Here is a 25,825-nt window from a genome sequence, read left to right as displayed (position 1 = left end):
AAGACATCCATAGCGACGCGGAATAGAAGCGGAAATGTACATTCTTTTTGCTAACATGATACCTGTTAATCTTATGAATTGCAGACAGAAATATGACACGTTCCTCCCGAATATCTGTGTACCTTCAGCTATTTCAAGTAGTATACCTGCATCTTCGTAATGAGAAAACTCGCATTCGGCATCCTTCCTGTCCAGTTCGAGTTCCTTGCAGTAGCGTTCCTCCCTGGTTTCCGGTGTCGGGGGGTGTACCACTGGTTCAGAGACAATGATGGTGGGAGTTGGAGGGATAGTGTTAAGAGTAGCGGAAGATGAGTGCTGTATATTTACAAATTCGAGGTTGTTCATGCGGCTAAGTCTGGCAGATAAGGACCGCGAGGCGATTGCTGTCGAGTTAGCGAGTACCTGGCGTTTCTGGTCAGTTGGGGTCATGCCCTGCCACGCCCCGTGAGACACTTAATGTATACCTTTTTCAAGTTAATCCGATGTGTCTATCGGGAGAGAGATACTATTAACTGCAACCACTGTCAAAAGTTCTTCCGGTGGTCGTAGAACTACTTTGTTCAGTAGAAGTCGTGACTGCCTCCGACTTTACAAGATATCTAATTCGAAGGGAATTTATTGTGCGACAGCCTATAAGCACTAGAACTCGAGTCATACGTCTTTGTAGTGACATTCGTGATGCGATATCATGCCTCCTGTAGATCCTCTATGGGTCGGGAATACAATTAGGGAGGGTAAGGAAGATCAACATTATCCTCCTGGCGGATCAACTTCGATGGAGGGATGTTAACACGACGATCATCTACCCAAGTCAAAATCTTCTCGAAGTCCCTACATTGATGAGGAATATTGAAGTTTGGGTAAGGATCGTCGAGTCCCTCAACCCAATCATAATTAACCATTGTTACATCAGAGGGGCACATAATGGCTTGTCTGAGAATTTCGACGCAGTGATCTGATGTACAACATTAGCAGGCAGGACGTACGCTGAGGGGTAACAATATGCTAACCAGGATGGATGCGCCATCGGATAAAGTCAGGATCTTCTGCCATATAATGGTTACGCCAGGTGGATCTGCGAACTATGTTCTACAAGGGGTGAGTAAAGATCGAGTAGCCCCCTGTTACGACTGACTATGCAATGAAGGTGGTGAATAACCTCTACAATCGCCAAATAATTCCCGCCGTACTCTTCCGGATACCTAGCCATGAATGGGGCAGGTTCTTCCTCTATTTCGAGTAGTTGTTCGAGCGTTATACCCATTGGGCGCCCTGAAAAGGTTGTCAATCAGTAATCGCCTCGATAGGAATAAAGATATGCAACCATTGGCAGTTACTCTATCCCAAGCTGCTTCAAGATCTGGAGACGGACTGCCGCGATATACCTCACGACGATCCCAACTTCCGTTGAATCTCACAATGCCTTTGGATTCAATAGCCTCGTTTGCCGGAGCTGTGATGGGTCAGGAAGGCATTTCTGTCATGCCGTTTGTTCACCTACAGTACAGGAGTATGTCATCCTTCGAAAGTGCTCGTGCCCATAGCGTGAAGAAGAGTAACGTTATAAATATCAGGATACCATGTATGAGCCACAGCGATACGTGAAGGAGACGGGACTTCGAGTGAGGTCTGGCTTCTGCATCCCTATGGAGAAGCTTCTCGTCCTCGTCGTCCGCTCCATTGACAGGAGAATACTGAGCAGAATATCCCTTGCCCATAACGTACGGAAGAGGGATCATTCGGATATGAATTGGACAGGCAGGACGAAACTTTGAGGCACTTGGAATATACAGCCTGTGAACCTCGGAGACCTAGAAGTGCCAACAATTGGATCTGAACTAAGATCCTGATTGAAATTTCCGCTATCCTGTGTTATCATATCTCAATGAGCTGGCATAACATACAATTCTAAGCACCAGCGATGGCGGAGAATCAGTTTTCAAATTGCCCATATACCTTGAAATTCATCGTGCTCGAGGAACATGACTCATCCCTGGAGACCCCAGCTCATTGCTACTTCACTCGCCTTGGTGGCCTCGGACCGCCAACGGACAGGCACAGTGATAGGTACGGTAGAAACACCATTTGCAGGACAGAGACGTTGTTCCAAGCAAGTTCGAGTAAGAGCTTCTGCTGTTCATCTTCATTCCAGTAGTCGCTCATATGTACATACTCAATATTGGTGCGTTGGTGCTTGTAATCTTTGCACTTCATGTGAAAAATGGACGGTCCAATGGGTGAGGTTTGTAATCCGAGATCTGCAGTCCCGAGAGGTGGTGAAAATATAAAGCATCTGCTACAGAAGGATGGTCGATAGCAATCAGAATGAGGCACAATAAGCAGCAGTGACCGGCGGCGTGAGCACGTTGGTAGAGCGTCAAATTGTGGCTGCCGATTTTGGACTGCAAAAGCCGAGCGGAGCTAGAACGGTCAACTTGAAGCTGAAATCTCGATCTCACGGTTCAGAAGAACGGCACGACTCGAATCGCGTCCGGCAACACTCAGCACTCCGTACGGTGGGCTGACTATGGTGCTTGTACTCGTTGCACGGACAATATATTTTCTCATTGTGCCATTAAGACACCTGGCGCCTACTCTAATGCTCAACCCATAAGGTAAAAATGGGAAAAGTATTGGCCGTAAGTGATGGTCTGGATTTGGATTCAGTTGCCAAACTCAATCACGCCGGCGCTACTTTGCAGCTCCAGACGCAAACCTATCACCGCTTGTAGAGCACTATTTCGAGCACATCAGGAGGCCAGCAAGTTTAATGGGTCATGAGTCATAGTTGAACGAAGCTGGAAAGGATGTATTGGTGCCAGCAAATCCCATTCCCAGAAAGGATGACGGAAATGACATTGAAATAACATATTTCAATATTGATCAACTCGTTCGGTGAGTAGCAATCTTGAGAAGCGTGTCAGATTCCTTGATTACACGTTTCAAGTTATTGCATAGTCAGCACCAGCTCTCAAAACAGGCTACAGCGCGTTTACAACATGGTATCCATCCTCCACATCAAGAACTCACAGTGAAACATTTGCACGCAGTATCTCGCCGGCTTTCGTATTCAGCTCTGAGCAGTAGACGCAGCTGCTAGCCACAGGAGCCAGCATGGCTCAAGACTATACAGACTCTCCTGTTGATGAAGAGACGATCTTTGGTGACGTAGACAGGCCCGGTGCAAAACCTCATCTCAAACATCGTATTCTCTGCCTGTGGCCTTGGTTAAGCGTTGGATCGCTTATCGTCACATCCGTGTTCTCCTTCACGCTATGGATAAGCACACCTTCTGCTCATCTTGCTATATACTGTGAGTAGTCGGATGGCACTAGATGGTCAAAATATTGACCCATTGCAGCTCCAGCAAGTGTTGCTGTCGAGCCTGTTATTATAAAGTTCAATGGAACCATCGATTTTCCTTCTATCTATCGTATTAACGGTGGATCTCCCGAAGCTCCCCACTATCATGGCCCTCCTCCCCCAGAACTCGATGCCGCTTGGGCCAGGATTTCTGACGATGGTATGGTATTCAATTTTATTCTATTGTACTGTCGGTCATTATTCACTTACACGGAATCACAGTGCCACCAATCCGGGTTACGATTAATGACCTACATAAAGCTGGAGAAGTAGATCTACCAGCGAAGGTCAAGTATCCACAAAGCAACGGTGGAGGTTTCATGGCATCGTTGGAAATCAATCACCAACTGCGTTGTCTGGTAAACTATGCTACACTGTAGAGCCCGGTCATGTTTGGCTGACAATTCTGTAGAACTTCACTTCCTTCGCAAATTCTCTTGGCCCGACCATTACAGGTTGGATCCCTTGTTCCAGCGGGACCCCTCGGTAGTTCGAATGCATCTCGGTAAATTTCCCTCCTTACCCGACATACGTTCTGCTTATGGCATACACCTTAGACGACTGCATCGAGCTGATCAGGCAGTCTATCATGTGCAATGCTGAAGTCGTGATGATCACGTGGGACTGGGTAAAGAACCACTCGAAACCCTATCCAAACTTCAACACTCGTCATGCATGCAGGAAATTTGACAACGTCATGGACTGGGCTGTCCAACATGCCGATCGATCTGAGGTTACTCGCATGGAGGATACGATCGACCTCCCTTTCCCTCATCAGTACAATATATGATGTATCTTGCGGCATGAGATCGCACTATGATAAGTTACTTGATGATCGTACATACAAGTGGTGAACTTCGGTCGTTGCTTTTTATTGGCACACCCATGTCATTTCACTACACAAACAGATATTTGTACACTATTTGTACTATCTTTCTCCTCATTTGCTCTGAATAGCCAGCGTATCTCGACGGCTTTTGATGAAGGACAATGTAGTATATTAGTTGACCATGAGCAAAAATGTCAGTTCTGAGATCCAGAACTGTGCGAGAGTGTATGATGAGTAGGAACATGAATAAATTTAGACTCGTAACCAGTCTTACTAGAGTCTCACGTCTCGTAATAAACATGAATTTGCAACCACCTTATAAGCCTGTCTCAGATGATATCATCAATACTCCCCTACCCTTAGAGTTCACTGTTCAGACTTTCATTTTAACACTCGTTCGCGTCGTTGCATCGTAATTTGTGGACGGAGAAAATTTGCTCAATGGTGCCATATGTGACGATGATCCTCTTTCTGTCATGCAACTCAGCTTCACAACGTTACCCCCTCATCTTTTAATGACCAGTACAGCACCCTTTCTACTCCGTAACGGTTCGATTTGCCGTCATGCCGCTGGCACTTCAAAAAGTCCGTCTGGAATTCGTTAAAATGTAAGTCTCCCTTGCCAAAGTATTACTGAGACGCTGTCACAGGTTGATACTTGATATCAATGGCTATATACTTAGCCGCGGACCCACTGCACAATTTCGTAGCTCTGTGCTGGATCAATGAGTATTGAATATTGAATGCCCCGCACCAGGGCATCCTTCCTCGAATACCCTGCTTCGAACCTGTGTCCTTCCCACTAATACTGTCCCAGCTTCTCTTTATGTCGATTTCGGAACTCGCACTCTGTCACGGCTCAACCGCTCGTGCCCGCCTTTAAAAAAATCCAATTGTTGTCCAGTTGGGGTACAGGACCCTATGCATGACATCTCTATCTAGGAATTGGGGATGCCCGTGTCCCCCACCGTATCTCCTACTCTGTAAACGCCCTGATGGAAGGTTGACCTCCACCAGTCCGTTGTTCCCGCTGGCCGTTTTAGATGCACGAGTCTGCTACTCCACGGGGCCGTGCTGATACATTTCGTGTGTGTCATGTCGTGTGTTGTGGGATGTACACATAATCGGATCGCCGAAGCGGTCTTTGTACGAGGGGAGTAAATGGGATGCGGAATGAAAATAAATGGTAAGTTGGGTCTAGCGTGGCATGCTGCTAATAAAACCCTTCCGTATCGTGTGTCTCTACAACGAAAGTTCTCTGCCCCTGACCGTCTCTTTTATCTTTTTCCGTCTAATCTTCAGATGGGCCGTAAGATGGTACTTATTGCCCTGCGTCGGCGAGTGGAAATGAATAGGGTGCGTGCCGCTTGCATAGCATACTGCATACCAAAGTCCCCGTAAGTTGGTATTGGAACTAACGGCAGGATAACGTGGTGGGGCTATGATATTCAAGTCGCTGTCATGTTCTGCCGGTCACTACCGTGGCTGTCGGGCACAACCTAGCAAAACTCCAGGCTTGGCGGATAGGTGCATATAAATTGAACGTGGCAAGTCTCAAATCCTTAAAGACAACCGCCTCGTTTACAGTAAGTAGTAATCACTTGAAGACTTGACCGACTTGAACATCGTGTCCATTTCACATTTAGCTCTTCCCGGACGTTCTATTATTAGAACCTTCGCGTACATCATAGAACCAAATTTCGAACCTGAGGGTGGGTGGTTTTCCAGCGCTGACGGTCATCACTGACGCATATACTAGATATCATGAACATTCAGTTCGCCTACCTCGCCATCCTTGCTACTGCTGCTGGGGTGAAGCCGGCTATTGCCCATGGTTCATGCATAGAAGGCCTGTGCTACGGCGTTGCGAAAACCGCTGACTGCGGGAATGATTATGCACCCTACTGGTCAGATGAAGAGCAGTGCTACCTTTGCTGCGGTGTCTACGCACCGAGTTTGTAGAGATGATGTATTTCATCTGCCTATCAAAGCTAGTCTCACTTAGGCAGACCAATAGAAGGAAATTGTTCCTTATCAAAGCATTCGAGCCCTTTCTCCATGCGCTTCAAATATTTGTGTCAAGATGATTACCGCACATGTCCTCCTTTGCGTGGGATACATAACACATAACTTGAAGGGACCTATGCAAAAATTTCTCAGCATTAAGAAACAGTGAACTCGGCCGCGAAGGTCGAGAAGATCTCCCATGAAATGTCTTGCCCCACTACCTGATTCGAAAGGGAAAGTTGAGGAGTCGATGAGAATCCTGGGATAGGTGTCCCTGTGCTCTCAAGCAGAAATTTTCATTAAATGACGAGCCATTGAACTGGCTAAGTCGTGCACTGACAAATACTTACTATATTACTAGTACTGGGTTTCACGGAACAGCCAAATGAAGACTCCTCCCAAGTATGAGCAGTATTGAACTTGAAGGGGTTCTTGATGGTAGGAGGATGCCTGGGATTAAAGGTTCAATTTCGTCTTGAACAATAGAAAAGAGGCGAGAGAACTTATAGAATCTACTCCTGTACATTGGACACCCAGAATGGAAAACGGACTGCGCTGGGCTGGAAATGTCGATGAACCACGTCAGCATGATGAGCGGGAATATGAATTTGCAACTACTTTACCTGTCTCAGATGGACAGGATGAGCGCCGCCTGTCCTGCGCGTTCTAGACCTGCCCGCTCCACGCCATGGGCAATTCGGGTGGTGTTGCAAGTTCCCCCAAAAGGACATAGCCATCGAGTTGAAGTTACCTGTTTAAACATCAATATGTGGGGACGCTTACATTTTCACGAATGGATGTCTTGATAGACCCCAACGTGGTCTTTGCGATCCCCCAAAATGACGCTTGCCTGGGTCATCGCCAGACTGGCTGAGAAAACGCCCTGCCTATTCGATTCGGAGAATATGATACAACCGCGGTAAACAAATTTTACAAGAAGGAGCGGTGTTGCAGCATCTTCTGCGAGGTTCTTACCGTGCTATCCTTCTCTTCCTTCATGATGTTCGAGAACAGTTTGAATCCGGGAAGACCAGCACCCCCTAGAATCAATGAGTAGGCCTCCCCATAGTCTAGAATGAAAAGCGCACGTTGCAGTTGAAAGGCCACACTCTCACTAGTAGTGATGTATCCACCACTCTGTCGAATCCGCGCCAGTGCAAAGGGAATCTCCTCTTTGTTAGAGCTAGAAACACCATCTGCTATCACGTGGACATTATATCCCGCCTCAATTAAATCCAGAGCAGATTGTAACACGCAAACTTGTGACTAAATCGAGCGATGTTACCAATGAGCCAGTCGTTATAGGGTAAACTAACCTCGATGCCAAAAAGCACCACAGATTTGATTTGTGGGCGTTCGTGGAGTATGGCCTTCACTTCTGGCGTCATCATGGAGAAGAACGATTTCGCGATGGTGGCAACGAGAAGAGGCCCTAGGGAAGGTAAATCGATGTCGGGGATGGTGTTTCCGAGGCCTTTGTTTTTCGGTGACTTGATTTCGAAGAGGAGGGACGAGAATGGACTCACCTTTGGGATTCTGTTCCGTGACAACCACCGGGATCTCCAATGCCTTATGTATCCTCATGTGAGTAAAGGCATGAAAAGGAGTTGGTGCGTATATAATACCTTTGCTATCTTGAGCATCTTGTTGATTGTCAACACCAGCTCGTCAATGCCGAATATGAGTTTTTCTGATTCATATCAGCCAATGGCACGACGGTCGATTCAGCGATTCACAATGGATTCAGGATAAAGCGTACTGAAACGTGTCTGCACGTCGCAGAGGAAGAATACAGTCTCCTCTGGCACAAGCTTCGAAACTGCAGGCATAGTGACACAGATAAATGCCATTCAAAGGTTTGTGGTTACCAAATGCATCAAGGTAGAACAAAAGTATGCTCACAGACGCTGTGTAACAAGCTTGTGGTTGACACGAATGAGATATGCTCGACACTCGCCGAACGCCGGCTTGTAAAAATCTTGCTTGATTATTTGGTGGGGATAAGACTAATTTGAATTTGCCAGCATGTCCTTGAGCAGGTGGCATCTTCGCCTGCTTTTTCTGCTCGCTGTTCTCTCTTAAACCATGTCAATACTTGTTTCTCGTTGAGATCGAAATCAAACAGAGCCCGCATCAGGACAGTGAATCACAAAATTCACAAAATCATCCCGTTCTTTCTACAGGCCCATCTCCCAACCAGATCTGTGTGACAGAATGCCAGAGTTTGGGTTAGGCGCTTGAACAAGAAGGAACTGCCTTCCCTTATTTCAAGGTCCGATACGGAAAATTAGCATGATCACTTGACTGGTTTGAAGGAGGTATACGGCTGTGAAGTTGCAGTGACTGAGCGCCGAACTGTTTTACACGGCAACAATCAATTTCGGGAATATGTCGCTAGTATGTCGCTCCCCATTTTATAGCTTACTAGCTTGTTTCAGTTGACGAATCAAATACGGTCCGGCACTGTTCCGTGACGATGAAGCAGCTCCTTGTGGTCATTATGAAAGCAAATTGGCTTACCGAGCGTAATTACTCCGGAAAAAGTGTCAGAGCGTGTCCGCCCCGATAATGCCATTGAAATGCTAGAGATATACATATGCGAGCATCCGAGAACTTACCGCCGTGAATAAAGCAATTTATCACGAGAGCAATTGTGCCAGCTCTTGGGGGACTCGTACAGTCTGTATGGTGTAAGTCTTGGAAATATACAAAGTAGCCAGGGTCCTAAGCTGGCTACCATCTCCACTCGATCGACCCTTTGCTGCGCATCCGCACTCCTTTGTACATCTTGTATGTCTCGCTTGAGAGCCGCAACTGATCGACCTTGAGCGAAGAGAAGCTATAGGATGGTATCTCGAAACGTATTTGGAACGCGTGTGCTGGACGCGGGGCCTTGATTCTGGAGAACCATAAATATCGCATATCTGTAAAATTATTCAAACTGCTTACTTTGACGTCCACGAACCTCGAAGAATCCAGCTCCCGGAAGACCGCATATTGAGAATCTCCCATCGGAGCGTCTGACGGGAGTGATTTTTTGGACAGAACGAACTGGTGGCAAAGCATACCTTTGTTCTCGAATTAAATGACCATGATCCATCTGCGCTTCCAACAGATCCTACACTAGAACCTGCACTTGACAATGTACACTGCGCGCTGGTCGCATCTTCTCCGAGGTAGAATTTCAGTTCTAGATTCTCCATCACTTTTATCGAACGCGAGGTCAGCGTGAGCGCAAACGTTCCTGCGCAGTGTCAGTTATAACTTAAAAACATCAGTGATCAATGGTACCGCCAAACTCTCCCATGTCCATATTCGCTTTAAGGGAAAGTGGCATGGGCACGTTGCTGATGAGCGCGCCTTGTGGTGGTCTATACTGATAGTCTGCGAGAATGAACCGCCCCTCAGGAGGTACAAAGGATAAGGCGTTGTCGCGGGTCCATTTCTGTAACCTGAAATGGAGTCAAGAATCACTGTTCAGAGATGCCACTGAGAAGATGATAGATTCGCAAGACCACTCACCGTACGCATGGATGAAACGCGCACTCCATCATCACATTAGGATTAGCGAATGTCAATGTCAGGTCGGGTGTCCCGGAAAGTTTTGCATTGCTCTCAATTTTGCCAAAAACGTTGCTCACTAACGTCGCGCCATTCCTGTATTTGGACGATTTTAACATCACGAACGGGCTGATATGAACTTTGAGCGTACTTTCCGACGATGCCTCGCATATCTTCAACAATATCAAAAAGGATCTCATTGTGATTATGCCGAACCCCAGCTTTACGCCATGGTATCGGCGATGTAAAAGCTCCACCAGCACCATTTGAACCGAAAGAACCTGTATTACCGAGAGGATGTTAATGCAGTTTCTAACAATTGCAAATTAGTATAGATGACTAGCCTCCTGGTCTCGTGCTTGGAACTCCTGGAGTAGCTGGTGATACCGAGGCGAGAAGCTTCGAGATTAAGGAAGGCGAGAGAACTATATCGCTCAACGCGTTCGGCGAGGTTGTCAGTGGATGACCAGACGAATCAAGCGTTTCCTTCGAGAAGCTGTGAGTCCAAGATACATATTCAATACAAGTAGACATCAAGTAGTGGAAAGCGTAAGAACACTGCCCACGAACCTGGTATACGATGTCAAAGTTGTCCTTGAGAGTTGCAACACTGACTATGCCAAAATAGTCTTGGAGTATTTCAATGAAGCAGTCGAGAAAGGCGAATGCAATGAGGGGATCCGCTGATAGAGTATTGTCAGTTGCTGCCCGAGAAAACCCCGATCACGACCGAGCCGCTGACCACTAACCATCTCCACTTATTGTCGCAACGAATCTCATCCCGCCAACCTCGACATGGCAACACGCACTGGAACACGATAGCTCTCCGATGTATATAACCGGGTCTACGCTACCCTCCCGCAGAGCCTTTGCTAGCGCGTTGTTTAACGCTTCGATATGCAGTAAGGGGTACGCTGCCGGATAAGTGGTGTAACTGGACTGGATGATGGGACGTCTGTATGCGAAATCTTGTAATTATAGTAACCAAGAAACAAAGATGGCGAACCATACCCCGCTGGATCTAGGATTATCAGACCGTCAATAGCCATGGGCGATGATAGTTAGATGAACTTTCAATGGGTGCCACCAACGACCACGTCGGACCCGCACATAGTCTTGCCTAACAAAGCGGACTCATCCGGAAAAGGTTATGTGACCAGAATAAGCCAGACTACTTGTAACTTTAGAGCCTACATGGTACTAAGGTAAATACATGGAGATCATCTTTTTCAGGCCAAAATTCTCAGAAAGTGAGGCAGATGAACTTGATATGAGCTGGAGCTCGATTTCTATTGTTCGGCGATGTGCGACTGATTAGACACGGGCCAATGACATCTTGCAAAGGATGATACGATAAACGTGCAGTAGATATACAACGTACAGCACGGTTTTCAGAATGTGGACTGCCGGTGTGCGAAGCGAAGTAATAATCCGAACTAGCTCCGAAGGCTGGTCTAATAGTCGCCCTACTAGGCTACCTATGTTCAACTTGCGAACGGAGATTCTCGGGTATTGAGGTCACCGCGGGCCGCTGTGCAGTAAACTGAACGAGGGATATGATTGAGATTTCAGCGAGGATTGGCGAAGATTTATAACTTCAAGGTACTTACCAAACTACTTGGTTAGTGTCCAATAGCATAGTGGTCGCCTTGAGATTTGGAATGATGTTCTTACTAAAGTGGGTAAAGCTTATCTGCTCACGCTGTCTCTCGCTAACCAGTCCATTTCTCTCCTGTCCTGCCATGTCACACACCACCGCGTTTCATGGCAGCGCAAAGGAAGATATCCTTGAGTCTCTCCACAACCAGTTCACCATCGACGATCAGGGTCTCTTCAAGATCACTCAAACATTCCTCTCAGAAATTTCTGATGGTTTATCCAGTTATGGTCGTCCCATGGCGATGATGCACGTTCCCCCGCTTTACGTCTTGTTCCCGATCTAATCGTCAGATAGTCCGACCTTCGTCAAGGGTGTGCCAGATGGCTCCGAAACGGGGTATGTGGACTACCTCTCATACCGCTGCACCTGGCTGAATATCCTAGAACGTTCCTTGCCCTCGATCTCGGTGGGACAAACCTGTGAGTACCAAATCCTACCATTTTTTACTTGCCTGATGGATTGTCAGTCGTGTTTGCGAGGTCACTCTGCTCGGAGACAAGACCTTCTCCCTCCGGCAACAAAAATACAAAGTCTCTGAGGCCCTCAAGACTGGTGAGGTGACCACTCTTTTCGGTGCGGCCTCTGTGTTTTCCCTCGTCACTGCCTTTCAATATTTTCTCAGACTATCTCGCCGACTCCGTGGACGCTTTCCTCACGGACACCCCCTCCCAAGGCGACGACTCTCACGTACCTCACGCCGATGGGGACAGTTCATATGTTCCCCTGGCCCTCACCTTCTCCTTCCCTGTGGAACAATCCGCCCTCGATTCAGGCGTTCTCCTCACCTGGACCAAAGGTTTCTCTGCAAAGAACGCCGTTGGAAAGGACGTCGTAAAGCTTCTTCAAGACGCGTTTGACAGGAAACATATTCATGTCAAGTGTGTAGCTCTCGTCAACGACGTCAGTCATTATTCTTTCATCTGCGATCCTTCATCAGATCTCAATTTTGCACGTGACCGTATGTACTGATGAGAGAATTTCCATGACAGACCGTTGGAGCTCTTCTTTCGCGAGCATATACGTCTGGCGGATGCATTCTCGGTGCTATTTTTGGAACAGGAACTAATGGGGCTTATGTCGAAGAAGTCTCCAAGATCACTAAATTAAACCAGAACCCTACAGTCGCTGCAGGTGGTGAAATGATTGTGAACACTGAGTGGGGCGGTTTCAACAACTCTGTGAATTAACTTCTTCTCCTATCTCGTCACTTTGATCACTCATGTCGAACTGCAGCGATCTGCCTTGCCAACGACTCCATACGACAACAAGCTGGACCGCGAATCTATTAACCCACGTTTCCAGGCTTTCGAGAAATTCATTTCGGGAATGTATCTAGGGGAAATCGCCCGAAACGTGATTCTTAGTTTGATTGATGCCGCTCCGAAACCGCTCCTCTTCGGAGGTCGGTCCTCGGCTCTACTGAATAAGCAATGGGGACTGGACACCGCAGTTCTCAGCGAGATCGAAGAGGCATGGGAAGGTCTTGGGCGATTCTCCCCGCCAGCACAAGGTTCCCCGGAAGCTCAAAAGGAGGAAAAGTTGTGGCGGATACAGGGTGTACTGGCCCACCGGCTAGAACTGCCCCTGCCCGACATTTCCCTCGCAGATGCGGACATTGTCAGGCAAGTGTGCAACCTGATAGCATCGAGGGCTGCACGCATGAGTGGAACGGCTGTAGCAGCTATACTAGTCCATACTGAGCGAGCACGACTATGGGACAACGGGGAGCAAAGTTCTGCCGGGCTGAAGGACCAAGGCAAAAGGATCGGTGTTGGGGTAGATGGAAGGTAGGAGTAGTACCTTTTCTATCCAATTCTTGCTAACCGGGGCGTGATAAGCTTGGTCGAATTCTATCCTAATTTCCAAACCAAGCTGCGAGCATCGTTACGGGCGCTCGTTGGTCCCGAGGTGGAAAGCCGTGTCGACATTGGGATGGCCAAGGATGGAAGCGGTGCGGGTGGTAAGTCTGACCAAATTCGGCTCTTTTGTGTCCATTCTGAATGTATCCCAGCCGCTCTCTGTGCGCTCGTTGCTCAGAAACAGAGTCAGGCCAACCACACAAACGGCGCATATGGATACGACCCCGAAGATATCAAGGTTACGCCGCCCACGGAAGTCGCGTACATTTCTTCCTTATCGCGGTGAGAAGCCTGGGTGTACGATTAGAAGACATACAATAGGATGTGTGATGCTGGGCAGTATCCATTTATGTATCGAATCGGTTAAACTGTTGTTATTTTGCTAGACGCTTGTTTGTTTTCGAGTCTGTAACATTAGTATATGTTCAAGTTATCAAATGATTTCCTGGTGTCAGTTTGCTCATCTTCAGGTGGGCTGCTCGAGATTTCAGACTCACGTTCTAATAATGGGTTGGATGGCGACTGCAAACACCTATGACAATGCATCTGTTAATAGTATACGCCAGGCTGGTCACGAGCCTACTATAGCGCGGCAGGGTGAGATTGTCTACGTCCAGACGGAGCAGTTCCTTCGATATAGCATTTTCCCTGCTTTTAATATTTAACAGACCCCTGTGTCCTTTCCCAATGCCTTCCTTCACGATCCTTCCACCTCGGTCAAGGACACTATCCCACAATTGTGATGAGATTGTTCAAGTACACGGTCGCTAAAACAGTTGCGATCAATAGCACGGCCCTACCTACCGTCCCGCACCCTCAAAATCACCTTTGCCATTTAGTTTTTCCATCGCCCGGTGCGTTCATCAAATGCAAAGCCTTTGCCAATACCCGTCTCCGATCTGGTCACGGCTGACCCAAACCCTGGCTATGTGCCCGGACGTACCTCGCGAAGATCGGATGCTTGCGTGTCTTCGGACATGGAGTGTAGAGAGGTCTTTGCGAGACCCATAGGACGAGAAAACCCACCGCATATTGATAGTGTACATATTTACCGCCAGTCGTCCCACTGGCTCCAGGTGCAGATGCGTCAGCTGCGTTATTAGCGAGTGGTAAATCTGTCTGTGTCTGTATTAACGAGATCGAGCGTAAAGTGAATATGTCATCCTGCAGAAAGTACGAACCAGCAATTTCGGGACCGGCGAGAGTCACTTGGCGGTGAAGTGAAAACATGCCAGCTGCAGAGGCCTATCAGCGATAACCTCGAAAAAAACGCGAGGCACAAACGAACCCAAACCGTTCGCCGCCCCATCTCGCGCAATACGTTATTTCTCGTCACAAAATCATGCATGCGGTATGAATGAACTCATGACGAGCAATAACTGTACGGCGGATACTGGGCCCCCTAGACGTTGTAACATTAACCCAATCAACGCTACTACGCTCGTTTTCACTTCTTTCACGCGGATTATTGACTGGTCCATGGCGCCTTGGAATCGTTCAGTCGAAAATCCAGCAAAGCATGAAAATAAGTCCTTACATAAATCCCTTATCTGCCTTATCTGTTTGGCCGACAGAATCCAACACCCGACCGACCACGTATCCGAATATGCATTTGATTGGATAGTCGCTTTCACGCTGAGGCAGGAAGTGCGGTGAAACGTAAATGCGCGTGCTCAGCGGAGGGTAGTACGTACGTCGTCCCTGCCGAGTACGTCCAAGACACGACCTGCAGATAGGGTATCTCGCGCCAACTTCCCGTCACAATCTGCATAAAGTCATCGCGCCTCCAGGTCTCAGGGTGCACCCTGTCGCGTGCGGGCGCAATCAGACCGCAGTGAATTATAGATGCCCCGCAAGGTTGCAACTGACCGACTCACTGGTATTCGTTTTTAAAATCTTGGGGAGCTACCGCCCGTAAAGATGTCGATAGACGGCATGTGATAACCATATCGGAAGTTCGCGGACATGCGGTATATGCTGGCACATGATGTCCGATGCGTGGACTTATGCGGCGCAGGAACATCAATATGTGTACCTCGACGGTCTGGCCCACTCTAGCTGACGAGCAGAATAACAGGGGTCTGGAACAGGAATTACATTCCTCGATGTTTTCTCGCCTTGTTATACAACCGAGGACAGCGCAATTCATGTGCGTGCGTTGATGCCTCTGTATGTATTCAGGTCAGGATGTACAAAAGTATGATGTATGTATGATATATCGCCTACTTCACAACGTACAAGCGAGGGTACAATTTGTATTTTCTTTTGCGGTGTGTGTAGGGTCGAGAGGTCGAGATAAAGGGTATGGCAATGTGCTAAGCTGTGCCAAGGATGACGTCGAAGTGGTGCGGGATGGCACCGCGGGCGGTAGGTGGAGACTGGTGAGAAATAAAATGCTAGGGATGATGCGAGGACTATGCAGGAGAAAGGGCAAGTAAGGAGGCGCAGCGACAACTTTCTCGTGTGTCAACGATGATGCAAAAATAAAGTTAACGACAATCCTACACGGTCCAAATGCGTAACGAGCAGTGCCGAGTCAACGTATAACGCAACACATCATGAAACGAAATCAGATGAAAGGATGGGTTTTAGTACCCATAACTCGCGCGGCCAGAGGTGGCGGCCGGCGCGCCCTTGGCAACAAGATTCATGTTCATGCTGATGGGCTGGCCATTGGTGACCACGCCATTGACGGCTACTGGTGGGGGGCCCACACCTGGACCGACAGTCGGTCCCCCAGGTCCAATGACGGCGCCTCCAACGAGGGCGGATAACCGCGAGATCTCCTCGCGCGATGAGACGAGAGCGGATGTGAGGCGCTCGTTCTCGGTCTGAAGATACTCGACCTTGGCCTGCAATGATGCAAGCCATGCCTTTTTGCGCTGTCGACACTTTAGGGCGGCTGGACGGTAAGTGAGTAAGGCGAAGAGAAAGTTTAAACAAAGGCAAACCTTGTCTATTTCGTTCGAGGAAGTTACGTCGCTTTTCTTCCTCTGTTTCGGGCTTCTTTGTTTGCTTCCGGGCCCCGGGGTTCTGAGAAGGTGGCATGTCGTCATCATCCTCGTCCTCGTCATCCTCTTCATCATCTGTAGAGGCTTTACCACGACCATTTGTGCTGACACTGGTTACAGTATTAGCCCGTGCACGTTTTACGGGAGAGGTATGCTGCTGAGATTGGGCACGAGCGGTGGGAGCAGGTTGAGGAGGTGGACTTGCAGCGTCATAGGACTTGCGCTTTGTACCACGCCTGCCGTTTGTTGCATTTGCAACATTGTTAGCACGTGCCTGGGCTTCTTCACGCTTGGTAAGCTCCTGATGAGCTTGGGAAAGCAGATATAAGCCATTTGCAGCGGTGCTTGCGGCGGAAGATGCGCTGAGGTAAGGAGGATCACTATTTTCCTGATTGGCAGTGATGGATGTGGATAGGTGAGAACTCGTGGTGGGAGCATGTGTGACAGAGCTATACTGGGCTGATGAGGAGTTGAGAACACCTGTGATTGCGCTGAGGGTGTTTGGTGTTATAGTCGCGTTTGAATTAGCGCTTGCATTATTATTCATAAGCGCCAAGAACGCGGCGGTGTTTGGGGAAGGAGGGGGGAAGGAGACAGGACCGCCTACGAGGGGTGTCAAGCCTGTGCCTGGGGTCAAACCTGTCCGGGGAGTGAGACCGGTGCGGGGAGTTAAACCCGTTCGGAATGAGGTGTCAAAAGGCATATGGGAGGCGGAGTCTGAACCCTGCTGGGGGCCAGCCAGCATTGCAGGAGAGAGGGGCCCAGCACGTAGAGAATTGGCAAGAGATGAAGAGAACTGCCAGCCATAACCTTGATCTGTGCTGGGGGATGCTATGGCTGCGAGAGGGGGTAATACTGGTCTTGGAGAAGTAGACCTACCATCCTTTGAGTTTTGATTTGAGGCAGCAGAGGATGGTCTGTTAGATGAGGCTGGGCTAGGTGAATCACGTTTTGAACGAGGGGAATGTCGGACATGGGAGGGTCTGGAGAAGGACTGCTCAAATGGGTTGGGTTCAAGGTCGAAATCAGATCTGGTCTGTCTTGCAAGGGGTGGTGGGGGCCTGACGTCAGGGGAGTTGGATGTATCACCGTTTTTGGGTGAAGTTGTGGTCATGATGATACGATGACGACACGGCACGAAGCCAACTACTCCGCTCTTTGTTTGTGGCCCGTGCGTAATTTCTCCAATTTTCTCGAGGAGAGGTCAGAGAGGAATGACGACGTCTGACGTAGTCTCGTGTTATATTGAACTTGAATCGGAGTTCTAATAAACGCTCGATAAACGCAATCATTTCCTACTTTTAGCACATCCGACACGTCATTTGTAATTCTTCACCCCTAATATAGCATTCTTCCATGCGGTAGTCCGCAACAAACATGTCGTAGCAACAACACATATGATCTACCCTCGTCCCTCATCCCGTGCTGCGCATTCATCCAAGTACTTCAGTAGCACATCACCATACATCTTACGCCCTTTGTATACCCCAACATCATTAGGCCAGCTTCTTACCGCGCTTGCAAGTCGATCAGCTACTCCTCGCTCCCGAGCCAGTTCCTCAATCTTGAACAAGTATGTGCGAATCCCAAAAACAATCGCTCCTGTCCGAGGAAGCCGACGCAACGTTTGCCGCTCCGTTCGGAGTCGTAGTGTCGACGGTGCGAGGTATGATGCAGGTTGTGCAGCATGCCCGTGTCCATGCAAAAATGTATCCTCTGGTCCGTTTGTCGATTCTGACCAACCTAATTCTTCTGGATCGATGTCTTCTTCCTCAACGTCGGCATCTGCCACGTGCGTCGACGACTTGCAAATTTGCATAAAATAATTATTTCGAATCACCGGCTTGTCCACCGGCATCCGTTTGAAAAACTTTTCCATGCTAGTCTGCAGTTTTTCTTTGACTTTGCACCCGTCATGGACAGGCTGCCAATGATATGATGGACTAGGCTTACATCGTGGAACGTTCCTGAAATATGAATATCGTCCAGGGCCATTCCGATCTTGTCCCGCATGCGCCAGAATCCTAAGGGTAATTAGGAGCAATCCTCAAGCTCAACTGCTGTTTCCACTTACCTGGAATGCAGATCGCTCCTGCCTGGAAATAGTACTTGCCATCGGTGCCTGTATCAATAAACGTTTTGAGATTTATTACCCATGGTGGTCTAACAGCCCTATACCCTCGATCATGAGTGCCACGTCTTCTTGTATACTGAGCACAGAAGGTTAGAAATATTAGATATAGTGCCGTGGTACTCACAGCCCTGCAGTGATCCTCATGGCCTCTTCGCCCATTTCAACGCCGTCCAGACCCTCCAGCACCCCCAAATCAAATTTATCTCCTGTCTCAACCGCTTCGATGGTTTGCACGGGCTGTTGCTGTCCCCAAGCGAGCGATACACCACCAATGGACGGTGCTGGTACACCGTCCGGAAATCGCGTTACTCGAAAACTCGATGGGTATCGCCGCGGAAGGTACTCTGCCAATTCATACACGAGCTCCTTTGCTGTAGCTTATCAGCAGAGGTTCGGCCCTTCCTATTTCAGGGAGATAACACACCTGCCCATGCGCCCCCTTGGACCTTGACAGATTCATCTTCTCGGGCGGGAAGAACGCGCACGGCATCATGCCCGCGCGTGCGAACGCGGGACTTGCGCACACGCTGCCAGTGCGGGTAGGTCGAGTCTAGTTCAATCCATTCGCTCCAAGGCATCGTGCGAATACCCATCGTGATTCTGCATTCGAAAGAGACGACAAAATTCATTAGCCATAAGTACAAAATGACTCCACAAATCATATGTATCCACACGCCACGCACACCAAACTCACGCGCCAACACCTGGGCAATGCAGACAAAAAAAGGAAATAAATAAAGCGCTTACTGATATTCGCCATACCGAAATGGTCTATACGGTACTGGGCGCACGTCCTTCAGTGGGAAAGAGCATGGATCAATCTCAGGATAATCGAATTCTTCCGCGATCCAGTCTATTAAAGTGAGCGTCATCACATATACTAGAATCGCCAAGACATACCGCCCAGTTCCCTATTCTTGTTCACATTCCTATCTTTCTCGGTGACGGGTGACGTATGAGCAGCATTCGAGGATCTCGACTGGACGAAACTGTACGTTAGAAAAATCACCGCGGCGGCAAGGAGAATGCTAGGCAGCGGTCCCAGAGTACGAAACTGCTCAACGGCAGCAAGGGCAGAAGCAAAAACCCTGTTCATCCTATAATCCATGCACGCTGAGCATTTAAACCTAAATTTAGTCAAAGAAGGGAAGGGCGTTACTTGACTCACAAATACGTCGTTAGACCTAAGCTCGATCCAGGCTCTCAGCGTCACACGAGGTTCACTGCCCTCGATCTGTGCCCGTGTTCTAGAGAAAGGGTTCAGGAGAAGGTCGTTCGTACGTATTGTTCTTATAAGGGCAGCGGGGTAAGATAAGGATGTCAGGTGATTGGGTGACGGCACGGATGTGAAAGTCGTGGTACTGTATCTTATCTGAGCGGGCCCGCGTATCACTGGTGCTCACTGACGTCGTTGCTTCTAGGGTTGATGAAGGAAGTTGTGAGCTGGCTGCTTGAAATATTATCTTAAACTTTACAAGCTTTTACGGGACTATTATGATCATTGGTCGTGAATGTCTGCCTGCGCAGTGAGAAATCGGGTTCACTTCAGTGTCTTCCGGGGAACCTTGAATAGTAACAGAACCAGAACCTTTGTGTAAAGCTGCAGAAGAGACTGTAGAAATTGAATAAATGAAGCATATATTAATGTTGGGCTTTGTGCGCGTCTGTTCTCTATTCTGTCAACCTTTCGTCGAGAGTCGGAATGAACGGGATCGGCAATTCCCGGCCTTACCTCCGCTCATTGCAGTCTATTCTCGCGTCCTTTGCAGCATTATTATTTGTGGGTAGCCAACGCGTGTGCACCCTACCTAGTGTCCCAGCTACTCTATATTTCCTGCCTTTTTCTAAACCATGGCATCAAAAGCAGCAGTAGCCGCGGTTGTAAGTCTCTTTTTTTCGTGCTCGGTCGCGCTCTCATCCTCGTTTCCCCGCTGGTAGGACTTTACCCGCATTTACTCAACACTTAGGCTTGGAAAAGGCATGAAGCTCGACTTGTAATTAAAGTGCAGCTGGACTGATAGAGGTTTTGTATTTACAGACACCATCGCTGCTCTGCAGGCATTCCGCAAACGGCACGGGGATGCTCAACGCATCCAGTCGCAGTATGCATCTCAACCCACAACCGTTGACCTCGCACACTACCGCTCTGTCCTTAAGAACAAGGCAATTGTTGACGAGGCTGAGAAGCTGTTGAAAGATTTCAAGGTTGTTACGTACGACGTGAATGCCCACATCAAAGCTATCGAAACTTTCGAGGCTAAAGCGGTATGACCTCTGCGTTCAAGGTTGTAATTGTGTGACTGAGTGTTAATGCAGGTTGAGAAAGCCCAAGCGACCGCTGCTCAGATTGATGTGGAACTCAAGGAGTTACAGGCGACGCTTGCTAACATTGAAGAGGCTCGTCCGTTCGAAGACTTGACGGTGTGTCTTCTCTTCTTGGTCTTGGAATCCAACTCTGATTTTGTTTGTTTGCTTAGGTGGAGGACGTCGGCAACGCTCACCCACGGATACTGGAAGCCGTCGAGACCATGGTCAAGAAAGGCAAATGGACTGTACCGGGTATGTTCATCGCTTGTGTTATATTTCGTTTTGCTTGAACAATGCCTCCAGGTTACAAAGAGAAGTTTGGCGACCTTTCGTTGATGTGAGGTATTGCTGTAACCTACATAGAGCATTGCACCGCATTCCCTGTCCTCATTGCATCCTGAATTCTATATATGCTGGCCAGACTATACATGTTTTGGTGCTCGTCCACGAAACTCAACTTGTTTATCTGGACTTCTGGTAGTAATTAAGATTTAGAGTTGCCTAAGTACGGGCAAATGATAAATGGAGTTGATTAGCTACTGGTACTGGTATCTACTAACTCAGGTACGGAGAACGACATCGAGGAAGTCAATAAAAGTAATCTCACGTACGCAGAGTTGTTCCTTCTAGGAAGTCGAATCACAAGAGAGATCAAGAGTACTGGAAAACTAAGTTGTGGTGACGTAAGCATACATTTATGTCGGCGTGTGACGCACTGCCTTCAAGCGCTTCAGAGTCCAGACATCCACTGTTGCTTGCCACCCTGCTTTGCGCTCGCATTGTTCGGACTTAAAGCCCATATCTCAGACTTCTACAATGGTGTCAAGTCCACCTTCGCCAACTTTAAGAATGGAGTCTCCAGCGACCGGGGCAGGGTACTTCTCTGCACCCTTCGAACGCTTTATACGAGACGAGACAGGCGCCTTTACCTTGCTAGGCAGGTCTTCTGCCCTATCATCTTGTCATGGCCATCCCAACCCTAACATGCTTTTCGATAGATACAATGGAGACATTCTTTGACTCTCGGCTGGACTTACTCCAGCGGCAGATACAAAAGCACAGCGATAGATTAAAATCAAAGGCTGAAGAAGCTTTGAAGAAACGCGTGCAATCAGGTGATCTGCTGGCGGAGAATTTCGATCGCGAGGTCAAAAACTTCAAGCTGAAGGTACGTTCGGAGCTTGTGGCGTTCATCACGATTTAATGCGTCGATGACAGGTTTCGGCCCGTATGCAAAATCTAGTTGAATCATGGCATTCCGCCAAGGTAGTGAGGACACGTGACAAAGTGTCATTTTTCTTTAGTGTCATGTCTCTCCTTGTGTCGGCGTTGCTCTTTGGCTTGGCTCCACAGTACGCACCCTTGGGAGTTCCTTGCGTTTGGTGGTGACTGATGTCCTGGATGCAGATGGATCCATATCGCATATACAGTGCAAGGCCTTTATCTCCTTCCTCTTCGTGCCTACCACTACAAGAAGCGCTCATGGCATTATTTCCTATTCGACCTCTGCTACTACGTCACCATCCTCAACTTTATCTACATGTGGTTCTTCCCATCAAATGCTGCGCTGTTCATGGCTTGTTACAGTTTATCACATGGCTCGCTCGCTAGTGCCGTTATCACTTGGAGAAACAGCCTTGTTTTTCATGACACGGATAAAGTCACGTCGTTATTCGTGCATATATACGCGCCTTTTGCATTCACGGTGATCCGGTCCGTTATGATTGGTCTTCTCTATACAAATTATTCATCACGATGGACAGGCACTTCTATCCGAATGCAGAAGACAGATTCCCCGCGCTGAAAGCACTCCCGTACCTCGATCCAGTCCGTGCTCTCCTTATGAGCGGTGCTATATGTAAGCTTCATGTTGATGATCTTGACAACTGAACATGACTGGTCATCTAGATATCTCTTGGCAGTTGATGTATTGGAAATTCGTACTGGTAGATCGTCGAAGCAAGATTGCATCTGGCCAGCGAACGACATCGTTTTCTTTCCTTTTGAATGACAAGCGTAGTGCTATTGGGCGAGCTTTGTCGACAGTTCCTCCAAAGTACCGTGAAGTTTCGTTCATGGCGGGGCAACTTGGTATGTAAAGTTTAACGCCACGACTCAGTGATGCTAATTCTCCTTCAGTATACTCTCTCCTCACAGAACTGCCTGCGGTGTTCTTGTTGTATGATAGCCCTGTGTGGAGTGGAGCATTCCTTATGTTTATATTCTCTGTGAGCGTCTGGAATGGTGGCGGTTTCTACATCGAGGTATTCGGTCGCAAGTAAGTACTCTTGACTCTGGGTCCCCACACAGGAATCTTACTTTCCTCGAAGGTTCGAGCGCGAATTGGAGGCACTCCGAAAGGAGCTTGCGGACAGCAGTAATAACAATAACGGCAGTCGCTCTGGTAGATCAAGCCCCACATTCACAGATGGTGAATCGCTTGCCGGGACGCCATTATTAATGGTCAAGACGTTACCGCCCACCTCCCTTGACGAACTGCTCTCAGAAACCGAATCCCCTGACAAGGATAAGGATGAATAGGCATAATGCCAACTGTTGTCCAGTTCTCATGTATTTCTCGGTGTCTTGGACACGCCTCGGAAGGCCACATGGCAATTCGCTGTGCTTCTTAATGGATACCCTAGCTATTTATCACGTTGTATTATACTTACATACATGCGCTGTCGTTGCTTTCTTTCTGGCGTCTAATCCGTAATATCAGTACTTTGTTGTCCGTTGTCACTACTAGAACCGAAGTTCTCCCATCGAGCTCCACTTCGAATCCACCCTGAAAAAGGCCGGCCTTCCCCTAGCAAGCAGTTTTTTGCCATCTGGTACTGGGCCATGTTCTCCTTCGCTTGATAATATGTCATTGTTTTACTACATAACAAGTTGTGAGTGCTCGGGATTACCCCCTCGTTGTCCTGGATCCTTACCTTTCAGGCGGCAGGTTCTCTATGCTCCTCGTCTTTCTGTACAAGTGAAACAAGGAGACTTTTGAGAGTCTGGGCCTGTCAAGATACTGCATAAGACAGCTTGCAGAGGAAGATAATCACCAGCGCTTACCAGAAAATCATCTTGTAGCGATGTTTTGGAGGGACACCTCGTTTGAGGCCGTTTATCAGTACCTCATGCGGTGATGTAGAGTCCGCTACCCAAGTTAAAGCTAAGGATAAACCAGTTGAGAGAGCCAGCGCAAGGCATCCATGAATATATACCTACATTCATTGCACGATCTTTGAGTAAGGGAAGAACGCTCCTGTGCCGACCTTGAATGTACGAATCCAACCGACGTAAACTGGACTTCCGGCCGACTCAATTTGTATCCCTCGGGAAGGCCTGTGCAAGATATGTCACTTTTGTAAGTATCACTTTATAATTGAACAACATATGTACCATGGATTTCTTGCAGACGCCCCCAGAACGCTCGTTCACAATCAGACTTTACGACGTCGTGCAGATCTGGCGGGACTTCGCCAATGATTATCCTTGTCAAGTAGATCGGGTGAAAAAAGGCAGAGCCCAAAGCTCCCTGTATCCCAAGTACGTTCCAGCGTGCTATTTTGTCACTGCAAGATAACGACAATGTCTGAGGAGAGTCAGCACGCCCGGGCTTCGTACGGAGAACGCCAAAAAGGGAGTAATTATCTCGCCCTCTGGACGCAACATTGGGGTCCAGAGGAGGGAACACCGCAGAGTCCTTCAGTGACGCCATTTCCTTATCTTGGAAAGTAGCGAGGAAGCGCATAGAAGCGTCTCCACCTTGACATCGATCGTCTGAAATGAGACACGTGTAACATACAAGGCTAGTGGTTCTCACAGGGAGGTGTCGATATATACATGATCATGTAGACGCCGTCTTTAAGACGATAGCGATCATCTGCCGTTTTTGATATCCACGCAGAATGCCAGTGCGATCCATCGGAGGCCGCCCTATCGATCTCTTCGATCAGCCATCGAAGGGCACAGCGACGAGCGAGAACTTCTGCATGACTATCGTGCACTGCCTCGCCTTGCAGAGGAAGCTTGTCTTTTGGAAGGCACTTGCATCCTGTAGCTAATCCAATGATCTTTGGCTGAGTCGTTAAAGGATCGGATGAAGTCAGGGCAATTGCAGCTAGAATCGTGAAGGTTCCGGCTGGTAGCTTGAGATTCAGGGAAGCATATTGCTTCTGCACAGCATGAACGAGGGTTAACGTATCCTCATCTGAGAACATGCAGGGATCGCCGCAGTTTTTCCTGCGAGGATCAGATATAGTGTCACTGATATGAGATCATTCTTGCTACAAGTAGCACAAATAAGCCGTAAGTTCAGGTGCCACCTGGCACCAGCAGCAGCTACTAGGATGACAGCCCTCAGCCCCACAGGTACAAACTATCGAGGGATATGATGATCCAAGTGCCACTTAAGGGATGGACTCAGTTCTAAAATGTCGTTGTCGCTCGGGATCCAAGTTGGATCCGAACACCTAACCCGCTAACAGTTAACCTGGACTCGCCTTACGGCGTGCAGCGCCAACACATGCAGTCTTAAAAATGCATCTATTCGATCTAAACCTCAGCAGGCCTATCTATAACCTTGTTACGTGGCAACGCTAGCAATATATAATCAAGTTCGTTCCATTTTCGAGTGAGAGACGCATATGATATTCATAAACATACTGCATACTTGTACTGCTGAAATTGAGGATGTGTTTTAAGACGGTAAGGGTCTGGCGCGGTGCGGCGCCGTAAGGTTTAGTCCCAAACGACGACATCATGGTACATTTAGAGTTGAGCATCCCACACCACGGAACGTGAACTCGCTTCTGAATGGCACCGTATCAGGCGTTACGTCTTTATGTCGTCTTTATATTGGTTTTAGTGACGAAAATAAAGGGTGTGGTGCTCTGCGTGTGCTGTCATGTAATGGTATATAAGACTATACAACGTTCTCACCAGTCCTCTGATGGCGGCCCACCCACATAACAGATACATTCCAAGAGTCCCGCAAGGGCCACTCCTCTGCAAAGACTTTACCATGTTTCGATCGCTTGCAATCAATATGAATCCTTTCCAAAAAAAGAAACATCACCATGAACGGAATCCCACATC

General features: G+C 48.2%; 11 protein-coding genes across 11 annotated transcripts; 4 read left to right on the top strand and 7 right to left on the bottom strand.

Moving 5' to 3' along the window:
- Positions 1-577: 577 nt before the first annotated feature.
- BJ212DRAFT_1038226 (uncharacterized protein) lies at positions 578-1,830 on the bottom strand. Its single transcript, XM_041328904.1, has 5 exons — positions 1,502-1,830; positions 1,325-1,453; positions 1,136-1,272; positions 1,011-1,089; positions 578-955 (listed from the first exon to the last, which is right to left on the bottom strand). The coding sequence occupies exons 1-5, from the start codon at positions 1,737-1,739 to the stop codon at positions 726-728; spliced, it is 813 nt and encodes a 270-aa protein (XP_041195838.1). The 5' UTR covers positions 1,740-1,830; the 3' UTR covers positions 578-725.
- Positions 1,831-3,114: 1,284 nt separating this feature from the next.
- On the top strand, positions 3,115-4,153 carry BJ212DRAFT_1297934 (uncharacterized protein; the record flags this gene model as incomplete). Its single annotated transcript, XM_041332640.1, has 5 exons — positions 3,115-3,313; positions 3,362-3,523; positions 3,586-3,739; positions 3,819-3,868; positions 3,921-4,153. 5 exons carry the CDS (start codon positions 3,115-3,117, stop codon positions 4,151-4,153), a joined length of 798 nt encoding a protein of 265 aa, XP_041195837.1.
- Positions 4,154-7,129: 2,976 nt separating this feature from the next.
- Positions 7,130-8,028, bottom strand: BJ212DRAFT_1267034 (Isochorismatase-like protein; the record flags this gene model as incomplete). Its single annotated transcript, XM_041330626.1, has 6 exons — positions 7,130-7,239; positions 7,288-7,465; positions 7,516-7,673; positions 7,726-7,768; positions 7,825-7,889; positions 7,959-8,028. The coding sequence occupies 6 exons, from the start codon at positions 8,026-8,028 to the stop codon at positions 7,130-7,132; spliced, it is 624 nt and encodes a 207-aa protein (XP_041195836.1).
- Positions 8,029-8,932: 904 nt separating this feature from the next.
- Positions 8,933-10,809, bottom strand: BJ212DRAFT_1266739 (clathrin adaptor mu subunit; the record flags this gene model as incomplete). Its single annotated transcript, XM_041330603.1, has 11 exons — positions 8,933-9,098; positions 9,149-9,274; positions 9,341-9,443; positions 9,491-9,651; positions 9,722-9,856; positions 9,912-10,041; positions 10,101-10,104; positions 10,127-10,256; positions 10,320-10,443; positions 10,510-10,715; positions 10,772-10,809. The coding sequence occupies 11 exons, from the start codon at positions 10,807-10,809 to the stop codon at positions 8,933-8,935; spliced, it is 1,323 nt and encodes a 440-aa protein (XP_041195835.1).
- Positions 10,810-11,559: 750 nt separating this feature from the next.
- BJ212DRAFT_1340854 (hexokinase) lies at positions 11,560-13,733 on the top strand. Its single transcript, XM_041335122.1, has 9 exons — positions 11,560-11,666; positions 11,715-11,756; positions 11,804-11,839; positions 11,887-11,993; positions 12,043-12,320; positions 12,410-12,598; positions 12,654-13,207; positions 13,259-13,380; positions 13,432-13,733. The coding sequence occupies exons 1-9, from the start codon at positions 11,656-11,658 to the stop codon at positions 13,563-13,565; spliced, it is 1,473 nt and encodes a 490-aa protein (XP_041195834.1). The 5' UTR covers positions 11,560-11,655; the 3' UTR covers positions 13,566-13,733.
- An 832-nt stretch (positions 13,734-14,565) lies between these two features.
- BJ212DRAFT_1037930 (uncharacterized protein) lies at positions 14,566-15,657 on the bottom strand. The gene is made up of 5 exons (XM_041328903.1): positions 15,518-15,657; positions 15,157-15,446; positions 14,974-15,084; positions 14,817-14,914; positions 14,566-14,765 (listed from the first exon to the last, which is right to left on the bottom strand). The coding sequence occupies exons 2-5, from the start codon at positions 15,426-15,428 to the stop codon at positions 14,620-14,622; spliced, it is 627 nt and encodes a 208-aa protein (XP_041195833.1). The 5' UTR covers positions 15,429-15,446; positions 15,518-15,657; the 3' UTR covers positions 14,566-14,619.
- Positions 15,658-15,867: 210 nt separating this feature from the next.
- On the bottom strand, positions 15,868-17,404 carry BJ212DRAFT_1297930 (uncharacterized protein; the record flags this gene model as incomplete). The annotated part of the gene is made up of 2 exons (XM_041332639.1): positions 15,868-16,181; positions 16,231-17,404. 2 exons carry the CDS (start codon positions 17,402-17,404, stop codon positions 15,868-15,870), a joined length of 1,488 nt encoding a protein of 495 aa, XP_041195832.1.
- Positions 17,405-17,692: 288 nt separating this feature from the next.
- Positions 17,693-19,017, bottom strand: BJ212DRAFT_1266564 (uncharacterized protein; the record flags this gene model as incomplete). The annotated part of the gene is made up of 6 exons (XM_041330584.1): positions 17,693-18,214; positions 18,244-18,314; positions 18,365-18,412; positions 18,469-18,500; positions 18,549-18,795; positions 18,849-19,017. 6 exons carry the CDS (start codon positions 19,015-19,017, stop codon positions 17,693-17,695), a joined length of 1,089 nt encoding a protein of 362 aa, XP_041195831.1.
- Positions 19,018-20,022: 1,005 nt separating this feature from the next.
- On the top strand, positions 20,023-21,168 carry BJ212DRAFT_1037825 (ATP7, subunit D of the stator stalk of mitochondrial F1F0 ATP synthase). Its single transcript, XM_041328902.1, has 6 exons — positions 20,023-20,305; positions 20,363-20,404; positions 20,465-20,689; positions 20,741-20,845; positions 20,902-20,983; positions 21,035-21,168. The coding sequence occupies exons 1-6, from the start codon at positions 20,276-20,278 to the stop codon at positions 21,070-21,072; spliced, it is 522 nt and encodes a 173-aa protein (XP_041195830.1). The 5' UTR covers positions 20,023-20,275; the 3' UTR covers positions 21,073-21,168.
- Positions 21,169-21,547: 379 nt separating this feature from the next.
- BJ212DRAFT_1266048 (uncharacterized protein) lies at positions 21,548-23,272 on the top strand (the record flags this gene model as incomplete). Its single annotated transcript, XM_041330534.1, has 8 exons — positions 21,548-21,692; positions 21,730-21,899; positions 21,950-22,083; positions 22,139-22,444; positions 22,495-22,589; positions 22,640-22,822; positions 22,871-23,009; positions 23,062-23,272. 8 exons carry the CDS (start codon positions 21,548-21,550, stop codon positions 23,270-23,272), a joined length of 1,383 nt encoding a protein of 460 aa, XP_041195829.1.
- Positions 23,273-23,436: 164 nt separating this feature from the next.
- On the bottom strand, positions 23,437-24,948 carry BJ212DRAFT_1266377 (adenosine deaminase editase; the record flags this gene model as incomplete). The annotated part of the gene is made up of 6 exons (XM_041330561.1): positions 23,437-23,611; positions 23,668-23,742; positions 23,798-23,897; positions 23,954-24,070; positions 24,128-24,493; positions 24,552-24,948. The coding sequence occupies 6 exons, from the start codon at positions 24,946-24,948 to the stop codon at positions 23,437-23,439; spliced, it is 1,230 nt and encodes a 409-aa protein (XP_041195828.1).
- Positions 24,949-25,825: the final 877 nt, after the last annotated feature.

The sequence above is a fragment of the Suillus subaureus genome (genome assembly GCF_016647635.1).
Source record: "Suillus subaureus strain MN1 chromosome Unknown BJ212scaffold_8, whole genome shotgun sequence".
Classification (NCBI taxonomy): domain Eukaryota; kingdom Fungi; phylum Basidiomycota; class Agaricomycetes; order Boletales; family Suillaceae; genus Suillus; species Suillus subaureus.
Note: the sequence above shows the minus strand (reverse complement) of the source record. Positions and strands in the feature narration are given on the sequence as shown.